At 40.4% G+C, this 22,503-nt stretch overlaps 1 protein-coding gene across 3 annotated transcripts in view; it reads left to right on the top strand.

Annotated features, from left to right (window-relative positions):
- Window positions 1-22,503, top strand: part of CELSR3 (cadherin EGF LAG seven-pass G-type receptor 3) — a 1,979,827-nt gene that overhangs the window by 1,130,124 nt on the left and 827,200 nt on the right. For all 3 annotated transcript variants that reach the window (XM_044078523.1, XM_044078522.1, XM_044078524.1), the window contains exon 5: window positions 4,116-4,204. In XM_044078523.1, coding sequence (XP_043934458.1) covers window positions 4,116-4,204 — 89 coding nt within the window. The remainder of the gene's footprint in view (window positions 1-4,115; window positions 4,205-22,503) is intronic.

The following is a 22,503-nucleotide window of genomic DNA, read 5'->3' as shown; positions in this document are numbered from 1 at the left end:
TAGAAAATCAATAACTTAAAGGTATTAATCAGCTTTTATTCACTTGTTTTAACTTAAATTGTTTGTTTATAGCATAGTGAATATCTTTGTACATAGTCATTGTCTTTTTTTTAATCTTTTATATTTGTGTTTTTTATCTATTTCATCATAAAATATGTTCAGTTCTCTGTTAATAATTGTATGTTTCAGAAATAACTTTAATAAAACTTATTTAAAAAAAAAGAAGCATGCAGGTCCTAAGCAATATGAGGTAAATTTAAATCCTGTGGATTAGCCACTTAAAAATACCACTAAAATTTGTGGAAAAGACTACTTTTCCCTTGCCTCTTAAATCAAAAGCTTCAGGATTAACACCTTTGGCTGAGTCAGCCCAGGGCAAAGAAATGTCTATTATTCTGGATTAAAATCCTCTGTGCTAAAGCTTATGACACTGAGGAAAGGCCTGATTCCACTTCTGTTTGATCTTAACTATGCTAAGTTAGTGGTAGTGTTTTCCAAGGCTCAGCTAAGGTTTTCTGGTGCCCATTCCAATTTCGTCTTCTGTTTAGAAGATAGGGACTTGACTGTTGTTTGCTCCCCAAAGAACAAGACATGTAAAATCTCCTTGTTAATTTTAATATTTATGGCTGTGGTCTCAAAAGTGTTGGTGTCAACACATGTTGGTCCTGCAACCCATATCAGTGGTCAAGCCCTTGACATTAATCTCACAATCAATGATTTCATTCTTTGAATTTTCAACCTCAGACTGCAGTTGGCTTCCATGATCCCAGTGCCGAACCTCTTGATTTCAACTGCAGCTTCATGATCAGTGCTAAAGCATGAGCTTTCAGTGCTTCCATTAGTGTCTACTTTTTTCAGCAACAAAGTCAGAGTCTTTTTGTCTTGATAGAGGGTAGTTGAGCACAGTTGTATAGAGTCAGGAAAAGATTTCAGCACCAAACTTGACTTCAAGCCAGCAACCATAACTACTATAGTAATTCCTGCATTTTACCATTTTTGATACCAGCAGCACCCGTAATACCAGAAAGGTCATCTTCTAATGAGTCCACTGTCCAACAAACTGTAATCCCGGAGTGACAGACTTAAGTCCTTGTGGAACTTCTAGGACTATCTTATTCAACATGAAAAGTTGTTTCTCATCTTCAGATTCCCTACCTCTGAAGTTTCCTAGGAAGGCTACATGCAAAACAAACCGCATGGATTCTTGCAACTAAGCAACCCACAACTAACCTGAATAATGAATAAAAAACAACTGTATATGCAGAAAAATATTAAATAAAACAACAAAAATGGTCACAGAAGCGAACTAAAGAAATTCCGGTTTATTAACCAGACTTAGCGCTTCAGCTTCACACACAGCCTTCAAAGAGTTGTTTTATTTAACCTGAATAATGAGAAGGATACCAATTCCTTAGACTCCCCTCCTAATGGCAAGTTTGGGAGGATCCTACAAATAATGCAGCAGGAAGGGGTTGACCATTAGGCCTGCAAGTTTCGTACAGTGAATGCTGCAGAAGACCTTCATGTCAGCCAAGCTGTCTTCTTGAAAGTTTCTGTCATTGGATCATATGTTAAGGCTAGCTGCCAGCATTGCTTTGGAGAACCCATGAAGAATAGTCCCAGTACTAAAAAAAAGTTGATGGTGTCTTGAACTGTTACAGCAGCTGTAATTTCTAGGCAGAGGATACCAAACCAGATATGCTGATTTTGCCAGCTGCTTTTAAAAGGGATTTCATTCCCCAGAGCACAGCAGTCCACTCTGCCAATGAGCCCTCATATTCACATTCCTTGTTGACAGTCCCCACAAATGCATCAACTGCATTATCTAAAATGATTTCTAAATTGCAACCTGTATTTTGCAAAGTCTGCTTATTTGGTGTTTCATACAGGCAACAGTATCTCTTAGAATAATCTCTCTTTTATTCTTAAAGCTGCAACTCATTCAAATGCAGCTCATGCATTCATATGCAAGTCATTCCCTTATTTTACTTAAATGCTGGAAATACTTTCCATACTGCATGAACATACAATGTCAGTTAAGATATGATGTGGCAAGAATCAAATCTGTGTGCAAGTACAGATGACTTTTTGCTTCATGCTCTAACAAAAACTCTAAATGAGTGTTTTAACAAAAACTAGGCCATAAAATGTGTAAAGGTACTCTTGCTAGATGGATTTTTTTAATACGTTAAAGTTTGCTGTTGTAATTACAGTAAATGCAGTAATCCCTTTCCAGAAATCATAAACGCTCATCACAATGGACTTTAGTTGCCATGGTAGCAGATTTCAGAAATTATCTCTTGATGACATTTGAGCAATAGCTGATTGGTCTTCTCATAATATATTTTCAAGGCATTACAGGCCGGATGTCACATCGAGATCCAGATCTTCGTTTGCAGATACAGCATGTTCTTATGGACAGCTACTGAATAGAAAGACCTTGGGACTCCATCATGTGAGTTACTAAGGATGAACCTATTCTTACCAGATATGAAAATTATTACCATAAGGCTAGAGCAGGAAGATTTGTCTATCCTCTGTATTGTCCCCTATGCAGCTTCCTCTACCTTGGTCAAGAATGTTTCTTAAATTTTATCATCATATTACTTTAGCACGGATAATATTGGATCTTGAGAAGGAGAGCTCTCTAATGCATAAGGAATAGGGGAAGTTACTTGCCATCCTGAAACAGATTTGTTTGGGAAGTGCCCCTGATGCCTAAGGCTTTAGTCCTTTGAGTCACTGAGGATAGATGTAGTCTTCTTGATCTAGAGTTATGGTAAGTGAATAACTTTTTTTCTGTAGGAAGTCAAGCAGGGGGTACTTAGAAAATGTGGCTAGGCAGCTGGGTTCTGTACAGGAATATGATTCTGTACATAACTGATACTGAAATGCTAATGAGGTGGCTCATAGACTAATTCTGTGAATCTGAGTTTGTAATACTGAGAACAAGCAGTAGGGCTTTACGTTGGGATGCTTTATGAGTTGCATAGAAATGAGCATATATTTGTTTTCATATTTTGTAAGAGTTGTACTGTTGTGCAGGGTATGGATCACAGTGCCATTGTAATTTATATGTCTAAACATTTTGATAAGGTTGCTATACATTGGTATTTTTATAAATATATTAATTTGGTGAAGGTGGGAGTCTAAACTCTTCATCCCTGCTTCACAGCCATCTGTACCACTGGCTTCAGCAACATTGCTACCACTTATCGTTTACCTCTGAGTCCTCATTCCAGCATGAGACCCAGGAAGATCCATTATATGTGCTCCGAGTTTTAGTACTCTTGTACTTGCTGGTGCGTTTGTGCTTGGTATATATATATATATATATATATATATAAATATATATATATATATATATGTGTGTGTGTGTGTGTGTGTGTGTGTGTATATATATATATATATATATATATATACACGTGTGTGTGTGTGTGTGTGTGTATATATATATATATATATATATATATATATATATATATATATATATATACGTGTGTGTGTGTATATATATATATATATATATATATATATATATATATATATATATATATATATATAAATATATGTGTGTGTGTGTATATATATATATATATATATATATATATATATATATATATATATATATTTTTTTTTTTTTTTTTTTACTTGGGACTGGCTTACCTATTTATTCCCTCATGCTAATGTGCTACAATATATGCAGAGCATGATGCTGCTGATATCAATGCTACATGGCAGACACTCTTTTAAGTATGTGTGCTAATTTTCATAGTTCACCCTCATTGGCCTCCTCTATCTTCTCTGGGTGGGGGATTGCATGAGCATGCCTAACATCCAAAGCCTGAGAGAACGACAGCAGGTGCTTCTCCTCATTCGCTCAGTTGGCTTTCGTGCACACACAAGTAATCAGTGCCGTAGACATGGTGGGTTCAGCAGAAACCACATTGATTATACACGTGTGACACTTTATGAATTGTGCTGTTGATTACTACCTCATACTCTGGGCAACAACATGAATGACTGATGCTTCATATCTACCTACAAATCTTCAGCATAATGTAAATAAATTACATGTTTTCATTCTTTGTTATAATTTTCTCTGTACTTTTCAGGTGAATCAACAACAGCAGTGACTCCTTACCTTCCTGGTGGCATTAGTGATGGTCAGTGGCATACATTGCTGGTCCGGTATTACAACAAGGTAAGCGGTACATGCGATGATGCAAAGAAAAGTATAAAACTGCAGTACTGTGTTGGCATTTATTAAGCTGTTGTTGTATACAAGGTATGCTCATTTATCCGTGGTCCCTAATTCGGTACAGTTGTCTTTGTAATAACTTAAAAAGGAGTACTGCACATTTTATGTTTCTTAAAGAATTTCTGTTTGAAATCTCAGAGCAACATTTATCCTGGATTTGATATCTTTTTGTAAGAAATAAGGCTGAGTCATAAGATGTTTGCTAGGCATTATGTGGAGCTGTTTAGTTTTATCGTCAGCGAACTACTTCAGCACTAACTTTCAGCAATTCTTACTGATATTTTTTTCTTTAGCTCATTTGAACATCCTGTGCTGTAAAATAGACTACTGTGGGAAAGACAAATTTCTTGGTTTATATTCCTTCTATTGCTTTCTTGTGTGATTTCCTTACAATTTGTATTGCAGTGTATTATTTAAAGTCTTTTTCCTTTACATATTAAAAGTTCTGGTTTAAAGAGAAATGGAGCTATTTCTGCTGGTGAGTCATAACAATTAAAAGAGGTGAATTGCCTGTGAACAATGGAAGGAGTTAGAGGTTAGTATTTCATATAAGGGGAAAATAAACCATTTTAAGTTTTTTTTTTTTTTTTTAATAGAAAGATCACTTAAGTAGTCACTGCCACAGAATCACCTTCCACACCACTCCTGTTATATTCTTAAACTTAGTGATTTTCTGTCTGTCTGCCCCTTATGTTAATTTGAACACAAAATTACCTTCCACTTTTCTTTCATTTGCTGTTGTTAATAAACATAAAAGTATAATTTTGTGTAGACATGCCCTTTAAACTAATTAAATTAATTTACCTCCCCCCCCCACTGTGTACCCTAAAAACAAAATACCAATCTTTAGACAAAGTCTCACTCAAATTAATTTGGTCTTCCCTAATATTGTAACTAAGCTGGTTATACACTATATGTTCTCAGCAATCTGGTTGCACTAATTGTGGATTTATACAGCATGTGTGTTCTGTTAGCTGTTATCTGCGTGATTAATTGACATCAAAAAACACTACCTGTCACCATAGAGTTCCAGCCTGCTTTAACATTATCCTTATCAAGCCTGTTAGCACATGATTTTCTGAGGCAGTGTAGTAACTGCCTCATATTTACTAATAACACACTTCTAATACACTGTCATACATCTGTAAAAGATAGATTTATTTATTTAAATTGGAATCTAGTTTTTCTCTGTTCCTTTTGCAGTCAGTAAACAGCAGCTGTGCATATGCTAAGGTAGTAAAGAAATGCTGCTAGTTTACCTCAGCCATGTAACCAAATTGTTAACATCATATCCACACCCACACCTACTGCGACCGGAAGTCAATTGTACAGTAAGCCTGTACCATTAACGTCCCAGAAGCGTACTACACATCCCACATATGTGTTAGTCACTGATGACTCAATTGTAAGACATACAGATGTCACACTCACCAGGTTAGCATAACATAAAGGAACAATTAGTTACCTCTCTTTTGCTAGGATTAGGGAAGTCACTATGGGCCCATAAGTTACTGCACTGCTCCAATGGAGTGAGTGATCTCAGGATTTCCACCCTGGAAAGATGCAGACAGACATTGCTGAGCTGTCTTTTCATGTGTTTGAAGAAGGCAAGGTCCTGGCATTGAATAGCATTCCACTTTCACCAAGAATGAGGCCTAAATTTAAAGATAAAATAATTAGCTTCACTGTTTGGCTACTAAACTGGTATCATCCTAGGAAGATCCAGTGTGCATGTGTGAGTGTGTGTGTGCCCGTGTGCATGTGTGTGTGTTAGTGTGTGTGTGTGTGTGTGTGTGTGTGTGTGTGTGTGTGTGTGTGTGTGTGTGTGTGTGTGTGTGTGTGTGTGTGTGTGTGTGTGTGTGTGTACACTTTTGGTGAAATGGTCAATGAAACCACTTACTTGTAATTATTACAATTATAGCCAATTACAGAAACCAATCTGTGACTCCTTCATACCATGCAGAATATATTAACTAGTGGAAAAAGTTAGAAACCAAAAACCAACCATGCAAAGGTGCAAAATCAACTAAACCAAATACCAGTACCAAAAAAGCATGAGGAGAAGGAACCCAAGGGAGTGTAATGAGTGTTTGGCTGCTTGACAAGCAGAGTGCAATAAATCTGCTAACTCTTTTGAATTGGCACAGTCAGGAAAGAAAGAAATCTTCTGTCTTAATAGTTCCAAAGTGTGTTGTTGATATTTTAACATATGGAACTGACAGCTGAGTGCTCTGATAGCTAAGGTTGCAGAGGTGTATAAATTTTTTAACCCATCTGTCCAGAGCTCTGGAATCCTTTTCAGAAGGAATAGGATTCCTGGCAGAACTAGTCTTAGCTCCTTTAGGTCCCTGTGTAATGACCACTGGGTCTGCAGCTGGATTTCTGTACAGGTATTTGTGAGAATCCGGTACTCTGTAATACCTGTCAGGCTTACTGGGAACAGGAGGGAGGGCATCAGGGACTAAGCTGGATTCATGGAAAACATCATCCACCACTTCTAAAATAGGGGGGATCGCCAGGGGTCTGTTCTGGGGCAGGACCAGAAACTCACTAAGTCTTTTCTTAGACTGGGGGAAGTCCTGAGATTTCCACTGGAAATGTTCCCTGAGGATGTGAAGGGTTTCCCCAAAGGAAAGGTCCTCTGGAAGGGAGGCAGAAGGGATGGATTCCTCTGCATCTGAATCCTCATAAGCAGTCAGAGGTTGCTGTTCCTCTTCAAAGTCTGAAAAGTCAGACTCCTCAGAATCCTGTTCTGTCATAATTGCTGGAGAAGGATGCCTTTTCCTTTTAGAAGTTGTGGCCTGATTACCCCAGATAAGGGAGATGAGATCCTCCACCATTTTAAGCATTTGTGCTTGGGGTAGTGGAGCAAGAGCAAGATGGTGGCTAGAAGCAGATTTTCTAGGAGTGGCCTGGCTTCTAGGCCTGAGAGAGTCCATTGGTCTGAAAAAAACAGTAGTCGTATGAGAACACGTCAGTTTTTGTCTAGCTTCAGTAGTGCGAAAGGTCTCCTCGGAAGCCATTGCCTGCGTCACGGCTCTGGAACCAAAGAGCGAGAGACAGCCAAAGGCTTGGAAGACAAAGAAAATTTCTGCAGCATACAGGACTCCAAAAGGGTCTTGGTAGAGGCCTGCATAGATATCAAATTGGGCATCAGGGGCTGTGAAAGTGCCTCACTGAATTCCGCAGAACTGATGACCTGCTTAGCGGTAGAGTTGTCAGAAGGCTTAGCCTTGTGTGGTCTGTCTCTATCTTTATCGCTGGGTTTTTTCGGAATGTCCACGGATTGTTGGCAGATGGATACCATATCGGAATGTAAAGACGGAACCCAAAAATAACTGTCTACAATAAGAGCTCTATGGCAAATGGTTCTCGCATTAAAGAGAGCACAGAGCCAGCAACAGTGGACGTCGTGATTTGGGCCTAAACAAGTGACGCAGTAAGAATGGAAGTTTCGGTGTGGGATCTGCTTTCCACAGACGAGACTATTGCTAACTTTTTCGGACATTGGTTAGTGCCAGAAAAAAGGGTCCCCAATGGGGTACTTAGCTTTAGATGTTTTCAGCTGAAATTCAAACTCTAGTAGCTACCGACCGGCACCCGTGCAAACTGCTTCTGATATGGGCGCCATGGCAAGAAAGACTGATGTAATGACATCAGCTGCCTTGCTTTATAGCACTGATGACATGACATCAGACTACAGGCAACTGCAGCCAATGCAGAAAAACATTGACTCTGGTATTCGGGCCGGCCGAGGGCTACCACAGCAGGGATAACCCACAGGATGACTGCAACAGTGAAACACGAAGAACATGTGGGACTATAACTTCTCTGGACATTGAGGAGATACCTAGAATGATATTTTGTACAAGGTAGAAAGACTTTCTAACCAGGAAAGAGGGATGGTAGTCAAAGGCGTTTGTTTTATATATATATATATATATATATTATATATATATATATATATATATATATATATATATATATATATATATATATATGTAGCAAGATAGATATATTCAAGTCTCTGACAGCTGTATCATGTTTAAACATAATGTTATCTAAATGATATGTGGTGATGGTGACAGATCTACCATAGGAAATTATGCTACATTTTTTTGAAAAAAGAAGGGTAAACCCATGATTAATACAAGAAACACTGTATGGTCTAGCCCTTGATGGAGAATCTGAGTATCAGAATGTGATTTGAAAACTACTCCCAGTTTGAAATTTTCAGAATACTTGGTTAATCACAGCCCTCTGATAACAGCTTTCATGGCAGAGAAATATGCACCAAGAAAAAGAGGCATAGAGCACAGACCTATGGGATATCACTGGGTTTTTTTTTTTTTTTTTTTTACAGAGCTCTGGAATCCTTGTCAGAAGGAATAGGATTCTTGGCAGAACTAGTCTTAGCTCCTTTAGGTCCCTGTGTAATGACCACTGGGTCTGCAGCTGGATTTCTGTACAGGTATTTGTGAGAATCCGGTACTCTGTAATACCTGTCAGGCTTACTGGGAACAGGAGGGAGGGCATCAGGGACTAAGCTGGATTCATGGAAAACATCATCCACCACTTCTAAAATAGGGGGGATCGCCAGGGGTCTGTTCTGGGGCAGGACCAGAAACTCACTAAGTCTTTTCTTAGACTGGGGGAAGTCCTGAGATTTCCACTGGAAATGTTCCCTGAGGATGTGAAGGGTTTCCCCAAAGGAAAGGTCCTCTGGAAGGGAGGCAGAAGGGATGGATTCCTCTACGTCTGAATCCTCATAAGCAGTCAGAGTATGCTGTTCCTCTTCAAAATCTGAATAGTCAGATTCCTCAGAATCCTGTTCTGTCATACTTTCTGAAGAAGGATGCCTTTTCCTTTTAGAAGTTGTGGCCTGACTACCCCGGATAAGGGAGATGAGATCCTCCACCATTTTATGCATTTGTGCTTGGGGTAATAGAGCAGGAGCAAGATGGTGCCTAGAAGCAGATTTTCTAGGAGAGGCCTGGCTTCTAGGCCTGAGAGAGTCCATTGGTCTGAGAAAAACAGTAGTCGTATGAGAACACATCAGTTTTTGTCTAGATTCAGTAGTGTGAGAGGCCTCCTCAGAAGCCAGGGCCTGTGTCTAGCCCTTACTGGAGAATCTGAGTATCAGAATGTGATTTGAAAACTACTCCCAGTTTGAAATTTTCAGAATACTTGGTTAGTCACAGCCCTCTGATACCAGCTTTCATGGCAGAGAAATATACACCAAGAGAAAGAGGCATAGAGCACAGACATATGGGATATCACTGGGGATTTTTTTTTTTTTTTTTGTCTTGAACAAATACTTCTAAACTTAATGATATGGATTCTGTTAGACAGCCAATTGCCTATCCAGGTAACTACTTGTGGGTTAATGGTGAGCTGGAAGAGTTTGTTATTGATTCCAGCTTGGTGGATAGTACTGAAGACCTTGGTAAGATTCAGTTAGGTAGCATGGACCGTATGAACCTTATTCATGGCCTTCGAACTCCTTTCAATGAACACAAACAGGCTGACCATGCATGATATGTCTTTGCAAAGTCAAAATGGAGTACATACAGGAATGTTAAGATCACTGTTTTTACTTAAGCTAAAATGCATTCCATGATCTTGCAAATAATACCAGCAACTCTAATAAGCCTGTTCCCGGGATCAGTAGAGGGACCACATTTATACAAAGGCATCATAACAGCTACTCTCCACACCTCAGGGATTAAGCCAGTAGGAATCCCAGCTTAAAGAGCTGATGGATGAGTGTCTCAATACATCAGTCCCAGAGTAATAAGTGGGCTGGTTTTAATTTATGTGTGGAAAGTTATTCGATTCAATTCTTAACTTTTCTAACTAGTTTAGTTATTCTGCATGATGTAAAGGTGTCCTAGATGGAGTTCTATCGTTGGCTACACTGCCTCAGAAAACCAAGTGCTAACAGGCTAATGCTAAACTTAGTGCTTCTTAACAGGCTTCCAATAATATTGTTAAGACCCATGGAACTGATAGGTTTAATTTTGTAAGTGCTGAAACAACTTTTCAGACAGATTTGGTAAGTGGAGGTGTGAGGAGGAAATGGGGAGAGGGTGTCAGAGCAGATTGTGAGTGATGTTGTAAAAGAATTTACCTAAAAGAATATTACTAATGCCTTTGGGGTTAGAATGGGTCAGAAAGGGAAGTGCCACTAGAGATAATTTCAGTACAGAATTGGTGGTTGCCTTCAAGCTTCCTGATATTTCTGAAAAAGGATTTATGGCCTGCTGTTTCAACCCTAAGTTAATAATTGGTCTTGTTTTTCGTAATGTAAGTTTGAGGGACTTGTTTACCAATTTTAAATCCCTTCCATAATGAAGTGGATATCTTTTATTGATGGACATGGGCTTTTTCTTTTTCTTATATATTTTGTGACATGAGCATTCTATCAAATGGATTTTAAACCCATCATTATGCTTACGTTGGATGGGTAAAGGTATCTCAGTACACCAATCAGAGAGTAAGTAATTGGTTTTGGAGCAATCCCTGAATGTTGAAGAGTTACTAAGGCTACAAGGCAGGTTTTTAGGGAGAGGGTCACAGCAAGATGGTTAGATATGACTGAGGAGGAGATAATAAACTGATTAAAGTGGAAAACCTTAGTAAAAGCAAGATGTAGAAGATTAACACCTCTCGTGGGCTGGGGACAGTTTGGTCAAGTGCATTTAAAAAAATCCAGAAATCTCTTGGGATAAATGTTGTTTACAGTATACATTTACCAATTTATATTTGGAAAGTTGAAGTCAGCCATTAACTTTTCCAACTAAACCAAAAACCAGCACCAAAAAAACATGAGGACACCAAACTGGTTTATAGCATAGTTCAACTTTATTATTCGTTATTTGTCACACAGACTTCATCAGAAACTGAGTACCAAACAACCACTCCACATTTTTAGATAACATTCTGACCAGTCAATTTCAGTTGCCAATTAAGTACACTTATATAACAATACCATAAGAAACTTTAAATAAAAACTACATATTTTGATATATTCATGTTTAATTAACCACTGTTTTCCTATTTTTTAAGAAATACTTTATATTAACCATATTGTTGAGTCCAGGAGAAATATATGAGGCTAACCTAAGTTGCCATTCTGCTTCCCTCTGTTCAACCAGGTTTCTAAAATTGGCACCCCTTAAATCCTCTTGAACAACTTGCAGAACTGAAAAGTAAATTTTTTTCCAGTTCACACATTCAAAGGAATGCTTATACAAGGCATTGTTAAGGTTTTTCTTCTTTACAGCGTAATCATGCTCTAAAATTATCTTCCTTAAAACCCTGGTTGACATTCCTATATAAAAAGCAGAACCTGAAGAACATAGGGCAATATAAACAATGCCTGAAGTACCACAATCACATCTACCTAGGACCTTTAAAGTCCTCTCTAAATATGTTAAAAAGATGTATGGACCTTCGTGGATAAACCTACATGATCTACATCCATTACATTTGAACATGCCATTACCCTCTCTGTCAGAGGTTTTAGACACCAAACTACTAGATTCGAGCATATGTTTAAGGCTCAAACTCCCTCTATAAACAAAAGAAGGACTGTCCCCTAGCACCTTAGCTATATCACTATGTATGTATGCAGATCATGTAGGTTTATCCACGAAGGTCCCAGTCCCAATGACTCCCCCTCCCCCTTCTGCCCTCCCTTCACTCACCAAAAGCTAGGAGGAAGGCTTTCCCTCTTCAAAGAAAATTGGCTTTCTGTAACAAAGGACCAATGAGTCTTAAAGATAATTTTTCAGGGATGCAAATTTGTCTTCATTGAACTCCCAATTACAAGAGGGTACCCAGACTTAACTCCAAATCAGTGGGCAGAGGCACTGAGACAGGTCAAAACTCTCATATCGCAGGGGGCAGTAAAACCTGTCCCCTCAGATCAAACAGGCAAAGGCTTTTATTCCAGACTATTCCTTGTTCCCAGAAAAGAGGGCACTTGGTGCCTCATCCTGGACCTATCCATTCTGAACACCTCTCTGGTGGTCTCCAGATTCAGAATGCTAACTTTGCAGCAGCTGCTGCCTATGCTGACCAAAAATGCCTGGCTAGTGACCCTAGACCTAAAAGATGCGTACCTCCACATCTTCATAAGGAAATCCTGCAGGAAATTCCTGTGCTTCAAAGCAGGATCACAACACTTTCAGTTCTCTGCACTGCCCTTTGGCTTATCTACTACACCCAGAGTATTCACCAAGTACTTAGCCCTGGCCATAGCATTTAAGTAAGCAAGCAATAGACTATTCCTTGCAGACAGAGAAATATACACATTTACCCTTACCTGGACGACTGCCTCATTCAGGCAGAGTGCAAAGTAAAGCTGCTCTGGGACCTTCTCTTTGTCAAATCCCTCCTAACTTTCCTAGGGTTCACCATCAACGAGAAGAAATCAAAGCAAACTTCCACCAGGAAGGTCATTTTCTTGGGAGCTCTGCTAGACACAGCATCCCAAATGGCCTTCCTATTCCCAGGAAAGCAAAGCTTCCTGCCTCTCTACTTTACCCAGCTGGCTTCCAGAAGCCATCCCACTGAGAGAAAGTTCCTGCAAGCTCTGGAGTACATGGCATTTTGCATCCTTCTAATTCCTCTGGCCAGGCTTCACATGAGAAATCTTCAGTGGTATCTAAAGAACCTTTGGTGTCAGCACCCTCAGTCTCTAGAGACCTCGCTCCCTCTGATCCCATGTATAAGGGCTGAGTTTCTCTGGTGGGCAGAGGCCTGTGCCAAGAACAAGGGTCTTCCCTTCATCCTCCGCCCTACTGGCCAGATCATTACCACTGATGCCTCAAACATAGCTTGGGGCACTCACCTAGCAGGCAGGTGCACCCAAGGTCTTTGGGATACCCAGCACCTTCCCTTACACATCAATCAGAAATAAATGATGGCAGTATAAATGGTTCTGACATCCTTCAAACCCCATCTTAGGCCAGGGGTTCTCCTTATAAAAACAGACAACACCACAGTAATGTGGTAAATCAACAAACGGGAGGGGGGACCCAATCTTACCCTCTGTGCAGGCTAGCTATGTATCTCTGGCTGACTGCCACCTCCATGGGTCTACACCTAATTACCCAATACCTACCAGGGGACAGCAACACCCTGGCAGACCACCTAAGCAGAAACTTACTGGACTCCCATGAATGGCAGCTCCACAGGGAAATCTTTCTGCAAATCACTCAGGAGTGGGGGACTCCGGAGGTGGATCTCTTTGCTTCGCACCTCAACCACCAGCTGAAAAAGTTCTGTACCAGGGAGTATCACCTCCTAGCATGGAAGGTGGATGCCTTGACCTTCCCTTGGAACTCCCTCTTTGTGTATGTGTTCCCTCCTCTGCCTCTTATTCCCAAGGTACTGATCAGAATAAGAAAGGAGAGGCCAAAGGTCATCCTCATTGCTCCAGATTGGCCCAGACAGCATTGGTACCCCTTATTGCGCAGCCTGACCTTACAGCCCCCCAAGCAGCTTCTCATGATCTCAGACCTCTTGACCTAGGTGGGGGAGGGGGGGATACTGCACCCAGACTTGCAGACTCTCAATCTTTCAGCATGGCTTATACTTTAAAAGCTAACAAGGAGTCCCTGTTAAGCAAACAGGTCCTAAACATTATCACAGAGGCCAGATGGCCCAGCACCAGAAAATCTTATGCAGGGAAATGGAAACAATTCTGCTGCTGGAGCCATTGCAGAGGGGCCAGTACCTCACATCCTTCCATCCCTGTTATTTTGGATTACCTAGCCGAGTTACTCAAAAGTGGCCTCTCCTTCTCTTCTATTAAAATCTATGCCTCAGCCATTTCAGCCCATTACGATTCAGACTTACCCCTCTTCTCTCATCCTTTGATTAAACAATTCCTCAGAGGGGCTTCTAATATCAGACCTCCCAGAAGGCCTCCCACACCAGTCTGGGACCTGAATTTTGTTTTAGAAAAACTAACCTTACTTCCTTTCAAACCTGCTGCTTCAACAGAATTGAAATACCTCTCCTGGAAGACTGCCTTCTTACTAGCTATCACCTCAACCAGAAGGGTTTTAGAACTTCAGGAACTCATGACTGTTGAGCCCTTCATCACTTTCCATGCAGACAGGGTCTCCCTGAGGACTAACCCCTCCTTTATGCCCAAGGTGGTATCTGATGTGACCCTCAGATAGGCCATACACCTACCCACCATCTTTCCCAACCCTCTAAACAAGGGGGGGGAGAATTCTGCACTCGTAGATGTGCACAGACAACTCTGATACTATCTGGACTGTAGTAAACCCTTCAGAAAAACAGACTAGCTGCTTGTCAGCTTTGCCCCAGGGGCAGAGGGGAAGCCCATTTCCAAGCAAACCATTTCCAAATGGATATCACACTGTATCCATTTCTACTAGACACTACATGGGACCCCCCCAAGTCTATTCATATCCATTCCACTAGGGCAACCTCCACTTCTACAGCTTTACTCAGAGGAGTCTCCACCAGGGACATCTTGGAAGCTGCCACCTGGATCTCTGTCCATACCTTTACAAAGCATTACCACCTACCTCTTTTTCTAAGTCTAGGGCAGGGTCTGCCTGTGCAGTTCTGCAGGGCTTGTGTCCCATGCCTAGGGCTCTAACCTATCCTTCCACCCCTCTCCTCAGCTTTGGGAATCCTGTCACAGGTGATGACTGCAACAGTGAAACACAAAGAACATAGCAAAGTTGTGTACACTTACCATAAATGTAGATGTTTGAGAGTATTCACTGTTGCAGTCCTTTTTTCCTCCTTCCATCCCCCTTATATCCTCTTCCCCAAGGGGGACAAAAGCTTCCCACGGTGGCTTTTAGCCACCAGGACCACTTTACCTTATTTCCTTCTGCTTCTGATTGGTTAGGGCAAGAAAAACTGATTTAATGACATTGGCTGCCTTGCTTTATAGCACTGATGACCTGATGTCAGACTACAGGTGACTGCAGCCAATGCAGAAAAACATTGACTCTGGTATTTGGGCCGGTTGAGGGCTACCACAGCAGGGATATCCCACAGGAGATGACTGCAACAGTGAATACACTCGAACATCTACATTTATGGTAAGTGTACACAACTGTGCTTTTTCTTTATTAGGTCCATTATTGATTATAATATCCCATTTGATGTGTACCTTAACCAGTATGGGAGACCTAAATGTTTACTTACCATAAAGGATCTAAGGTCTCAGTACACAAAGCAACTCTGGTAGACTGCAAGTCTGATCGATCATTTCATTGTTGTATTGGCCCCTGAGGTGATGATCTTTGCCTAGCCTTTTGTTCTTTAAATGACCCAGCACTCTTTGAAATCTTTCACTTAAAAAGAACAAGTGCTAAAGCAAACACTTGCTGTGGAGACCTAAACTTATACTACCACATTAACACCACCATATGTTGCAACTCTTACCCAGCATTCCCAGTTTCTTAAGTAGTCTGTTGTTATATATATCAAATAGAGCACTTACCTGGCATCCTTTAAAATCAGTTGGGATAAATGGATAGTGATGTTAAACTGTCATCTGGGATATGGGGGTAAAATCTACTTAACTGATAGTTTCCCATCAACACAGGGTGATTTAACTGAGCTTCTTGGTGGTCTCCTTGGCTGTAAGCATAGTGAGAAGTTATGGACCTATGAACTTGGCTTGAGGAACTAAATGGTGAGCTCTCTGCTTCACAATTCTGTGATTTGGTGCTCAATTCTGATCTCTACTCACTGTCTGTATTGAGTTTTGCTTCTTCTTTCCATGCTAGTGTTATTTTTCTTATGGCACTTTTGTTTTTCCCACATCTTCATAACATGCAATTTGATAGTTATCCATATGTACATGCTGTGTTTACCCTTACGCTTCTGGGTCTGGTTGTAACTTGAAAGTGTCAATGGAACAGACCATGTAAGTTCATTGGTAGTTACTAGGCATGCAGTTCAGGAGATCATTGAGGAGCTTGACACAGTTTCCCAACTGCTCCTCAGACCACTATTTGATGAAATGACTTGTACACTTAGGCAAATGATGACTGAGAGAATCAAGCAATGAAGTGCAATAATCAGCCCGTTAACAGCTCATAGCATTAATCCTCTGCAGTAAGTAATCAGCCCGTTAACAGCTCATAGCATTAATCCTCTGCAGTAAGTAATCAGCCCGTTAACAGCTCATAGCATTAATCCGCTGCAGTAAGTAATCAGCCCGTTAACAGCTCATAGCATTAATCCTCTGCAGTAAGTAATCAGCCCGTTAACAGCTCATAGCATTAATCCTCTGCAGTAAGTAATCAGCCCGTTAACAGCTCATAGCATTAATCCTCTGCAGTAAGTAATCAGCCCATTAACAGCTCATAGCATTAATCCTCTGCAGTAAGTAATCAGCCCGTTAACAGCTCATAGCATTAATCCTCTGCAGTAAGTAATCAGCCCGTTAACAGCTCATAGCATTAATCCTCTGCAGTAAGTAATCAGCCCGTTAACAGCTCATAGCATTAATCCTCTGCAGTAAGTAATCAGCCCGTTAACAGCTCATAGCATTAATCCTCTGCAGTAAGTAATCAGCCCGTTAACAGCTCATAGCATTAATCCTCTGCAGTAAGTAATCATCCCGTTAACAGCTCATAGCATTAATCCTCTGCAGTAAGTAATCAGCCCGTTAACAGCTCATAGCATTAATCCTCTGCAGTAAGTAATCAGCCCATTAACAGCTCATAGCATTAATCCTCTGCAGTAAGTAATCAGCCCATTAACAGCTCATAGCATTAATCCTCTGCAGTAAGTAATCAGCCCGTTAACAGCTCATAGCATTAATCCTCTGCAGTAAGTAATCATCCCGTTAACAGCTCATAGCATTAATCCTCTGCAGTAAGTAATCAGCCCGTTAACAGCTCATAGCATTAATCCTCTGCAGTAAGTAATCAGCCCGTTAACAGCTCATAGCATTAATCCTCTGCAGTAAGTAATCAGCCCGTTAACAGCTCATAGCATTAATCCTCTGCAGTAAGTAATCAGCCCGTTAACAGCTCATAGCATTAATCCTCTGCAGTAAGTAATCAGCCCGTTAACAGCTCATAGCATTAATCCTCTGCAGTAAGTAATCAGCCCGTTAACAGCTCATAGCATTAATCCTCTGCAGTAAGTAATCATCCCATTAACAGCTCATAGCATTAATCCTCTGCAGTAAGTAATCATCCCATTAACAGCTCATAGCATTAATACTCTGCAGTAAGTAATCAGCCCGTTAACAGCTCATAGCATTAATCTGCTGCAGTAATTGGCAAACTGGTACATTGGCTGAGAACTGAACATGGGTCAGCTGTTTTGAAAGGTAACTGCCACTAATGTCAGTTTACCCAGTTAATAAATAATAAAATAAAATAAATGAACATAAGATATAGGCAAGCTAAACCCAAGTCCTTATCCTAGATAACCGTTTGACAAGGAAGTTCAAGCATTCCAAAGGGCAAACTGTAGTGCCTTTACAAGAAACATAGAATGTCTCTGAAACCTTTAACAAGTTTATGGATGACTGAAGTGAAATAAAGCCATGGTGTTAAACAGTAAATAATCCTTAGTAAGTTTAAAGAAATGGTAAAAGGAATTAAAGTCATGGGGTTAAAGAGTAAACAAATCATAAAATATTCTGGTCAACAGTGCTGCAGCTTGTCAAGCAGAAGAACTTAATACATCTCCTGTCCTTAGTCCTGCAGAAACAGTGGAACATGTCACTACAAAATAGTAATATGTCTGTCCTTAATTGAACAATATCCATTTCTAATTCAAAGTAGTCTGCTATTTTTAACCCTCCAACCCAGTTTTTCTTGTGAACTGTTTACTCAGGCTTTATACTTACACTTCTAGTTTGTGTGTGTGTGCATACAATAGGCTGTACAATGCATGTTTTTATGACTCCTGGAAGCCTTCCTTCCATAGATCTTATATATGTTGTTTATCACTTGCATGGGATGGGACAATTAAATAAAAAAGTGTGCACTTGTTTTTCAAATAAGAACAAAAATTAACTAACATTGGATACAAGTCTCTACACTCATACTGTCAAAAAATTCAAGACACAGTTAGTTAAGGATGTGCCTGTTAATTTCTGCTAAGGTACTGCGTGACTGATAGAGCAGGGGAATCAAACACGTGGCAGCCCATGGCACACCTGCCGTTCCAGTCCCAGAGTTCTCCTGCCTCCCATACATAGCAGAGGCACCAGCCGAGTAACCTTAGATGAAACCACAACTCATCACACTCTCACCCTGCCAACATTTCAAGCGCCATCAGTCTATACATACATGCACTCACTCACTCACTCACTCACTCACTCACTCACTCACTCAGTCACTCACTCACTCCAGCCACTTCAGTCACTCACCCACACAGTCTCTTTAGCATTCATACATGCATGCATTCATTCACTCACTCACTCCAATTGCAAACCCACACAGTCTCCTCAGCATTCATACATGCATTCACTCACTCACTCACTCACTCACTCACTCTGATCGCTCACCCACACAGTCTCTTTAGCTTTCCTACATACATTCACTCACTCACTCACTCACTCACTCACTCACTCACTCACTCACTCACTCACTCTCATTCACTCACTCACTCATTCACTCACTCACTCACTCACTCTCCAATTGCACACCCACACAGTCTCTTCATCTTTCATACATGCATTCACTTACTCACTCACTCCGATCACACACCTACACACACAGCATTCATACATTCACTCACTCACTCACTCACTCACTCACTCACTCACTCACTCCGATCGTACACCCACACAGTCTCTTTAGCTTTCATACATTCACTCACTCACTCACTCACTCACTCACTCACTCACTCACTCCAGTTGCACACCCACACAGTCTCCATCTTTCATACATGCATTCACTTACTCACTCACTCCGATCACACACCTACACACACAGCATTCATACATGCATTCACTCACTCACTCACTCACTCCGATCGTACACCCACACAGTCTCTTCATCTTTCATACATGCATTCACTTACTCACTCACTCCAATCACACACCTACACACACAGCATTCATACATGCATTCACTCACTCACTCACTCACTCACTCACTCACTCACTCACTCACTCCGATCGTACACCCACACAGTCTCTTCATCTTTCATACATGCATTCACTTACTCACTCACTCCGATCACACACCCACACAGTCTCTTCAGCATTCATACATGCACTCACTCACTCACTCACTCACTCACTCACTCACTCACTCACTCACTCACTCACTCCGATCATACACCCACACAGTCTCTTCAGCATTCATACATGCATTCACTCACTCCAATTGCTCACCCACACAGTCTCTTCAACATTCACGCATGCATTCATTCACTCCACTTGCACACCCACACAGTCTCTTCAGCATTCATACATGCATTCACTCACTCACTCACTCACTCCGATCGCTCACCCACACAGTCTCTTCATTGCTGTCCCTATCCTAAACATACCTCTCAGCTGTCCAGAATATCACAGAATGTCTAGATGTTTGCTACATATTTTGGTCTGGTCTTCATAAAATGTGTAGTTATCTCACAAATTATTGAGAGTTACAGTCAATCCTGTTTGGGGGTGGGTTGGACCAAAAGTCCCATGACAGGCACTGACCGCAGCAAATCAGTGTCCCCATATTCACTGGTGTAGGTCAGAAGACATCCCACAAATTGAAATGTAGACTTGGTTTAAAAAATAAGCGGGTACTTATAGTCGATGTAGTGGCCAGTCCTGTGCCTTTGATTGAATTGCAGCAAGTTGTGGTTATTGTTTTGGGTAGCTGTCACGGAGCAATCTGTGTTTGAGCAGTAGTATTTCTTTGTCAGTTGGAGTGTTAGATTGAATATATTTAAATATATATAAAAATAGCTTGAATACCTTCATCATGTTTTCAAAGAAAAGAACAGTTAATGAAGAACATTGTGTGGAGCAGGAAAAGTGGAAAACTGTATTTTTTGCTGAAGTGAATGGAAAACTACTTTGCTTGATTTGTAAGCAAAACATAGCTGTGGTGAAGGAATATAACATTCATAGGGATTACACAGGTATTCTTGCTTCGAAGTATGATGAATGTAGTGTAAAGATGCAAGAAGAAAAACTTAAGGACAGAAAATGTCAATCAGAAAGCAACAGTTACTGTTTAAACGTGTTCATTAAGCTAGTGATGCTGTAGTTTGGGCAAGTTATAGGATTGCACAAGAAATAGCTGTATCATCGAAGCCTTTTTGGAGGGGGACTTTATAAAAAAGCATGTTGGTAGCTGCGAAAGATATTTGCCCTGAAAAGCATCAAGCATTTGCAAACATTAGGCTTTCAAGAAATACAGTTGCAGATAGAATTAATGAATTATCCGAAAATCTTAACAGTCAACTCAAAGAAAAAGTTACATTTGTAGCATTTTCTGTAGCAATTGATGAAAGTGAAGATGTAAGTGACACAGCACAACTTGCAGTTTATATACCTGGTGTAGATGATGATATGCAAGTAACTGAAGAATTTGTGGAACTGCTACCAATGCAGGGAACAACAAAGGAGGATGATATATTTGTGAGTTTGGTAGGTGCACTAGATAAAACAGGCTTAGATTGGACAAACACTGAGTCTGGCTACAGATGGAGCACCTAAAATGGTTGGTGGAAAAGCTGGCGTGGTAACAAAGTTAAAGGAAAAACTACTAACTATGAACCCAGACCATCAAATTCACAGTGCCATTGCATAATTCACAGAGAAATGCTTTGTAGTAAAACATTAACGATGGATCATGTCATGGATTTTATTAAGGCAGTGAACTTCATTTATGCATGAGGTCTGAACCACAGACAGTTCAACAGCTTAATGGAGGAAATTCACACTCATGGTCTGCCATGTCACACTGATGTTCATTGGTTAAACCAAGGAGTTTTATGAATTAAGAAGTGAAATACAGAGATTTATGCATGAGAAAGGAATGGATGTGCAGGACCTGAAAGATAATGAATGGGTTCAAGATCTAGCTTTCATGGTGGATATAACAGAGCACTTGCATTACCTGAATAAAAGGCTGCAAGGTTGCAGTAAATTGGTGACAGACTTATATGACTCTATTCGTGCCTTTGAGATGAAGCTTAAACTTTTTGAACGCCAACTTGTAGCAAGTAATACTGCACACTTTCCAACTCTGAAGTCCCTGCAAGATGCACCTGAGTTTCATGGTGATATCAACACCCAAAAAGTTCTGCACTAAGATTTTCAAGTTAGTAAGTGAGTTCAGGGAAAGATTTGCAGACTTTAAAAACCTTGAGAAGGATTTTTCTGTTTTCTGCAACCCTTTCTCTGTTTTTGCTGATGAGGTACCAGAACAGTTTCAGTTCGAACTAATTATCTCCAGTGTAATTCTGAGGTGAAGGATACGTTTTCAAGTGTTTATATTGGCACATTTTATCAGTATGTTGAGCAAACATATCCCCAAAGTAAATGTTTGGCCTTAAAGACCATGTCAGTGTCTGGCAGTATCTATGCCTGTGGACACCTCTTTTCTGTGATGAACTTGAACAAGTCTCAACTTAGGTCTCAACTTACTGATTAACATCTCAACTCAACACTGAAGGTCGCCACTGTTCAATCCCTAGTGCCAAACACTAATGCACTTGTGCAGGCCAAGGTGCCAAGTTTCTAAGAGCAGTAGTGTCAGGAATTAAGGTAACTAGCTTGATTTTCATGGTTAAATTGACCTTTATTTATCATCATCATTATTATTATTACATTACTCTCCTAATAAATGGCCTCAATCTGATAATTACCTGGCCGCGTACTGTATACTATGATGAAATGTGGCCCAGTGGGGTAAATGAGCCTGACAACCCTGTGACAGAGGGACTTATTGTTTGCATAAAAGATTTTGAATGTAAAGGGAAGCTTATATGTTAAGTAAGCAAGGAAGATATTGCAAATAAATTGAGAAATTCCTTTGTATGTTTGTGGAAGTCATGGATTTAGCTAGTATTATTGCTCCCAGTACTGTTTCCCGAGTTTTGGATCCCATCCTTAGAACTGAGGAGCAAAATAGTTCTTCCCTCCTTTTAAACTGTAACAAACTACTTCCTACATAAACAGCTACTGCAGTTTTAGTCACAAACCGAGCACTACAACGGTTGAGTTCTGACCGCAAATACAATACAGGCATTCAATG

Source organism: Protopterus annectens, chromosome 7.part1 (genome assembly GCF_019279795.1).
Source record: "Protopterus annectens isolate FY-2018-M chromosome 7.part1, PAN1.0, whole genome shotgun sequence".
NCBI lineage: Eukaryota > Metazoa > Chordata > Ceratodontiformes > Protopteridae > Protopterus > Protopterus annectens.
Note: the sequence above shows the minus strand (reverse complement) of the source record. Positions and strands in the feature narration are given on the sequence as shown.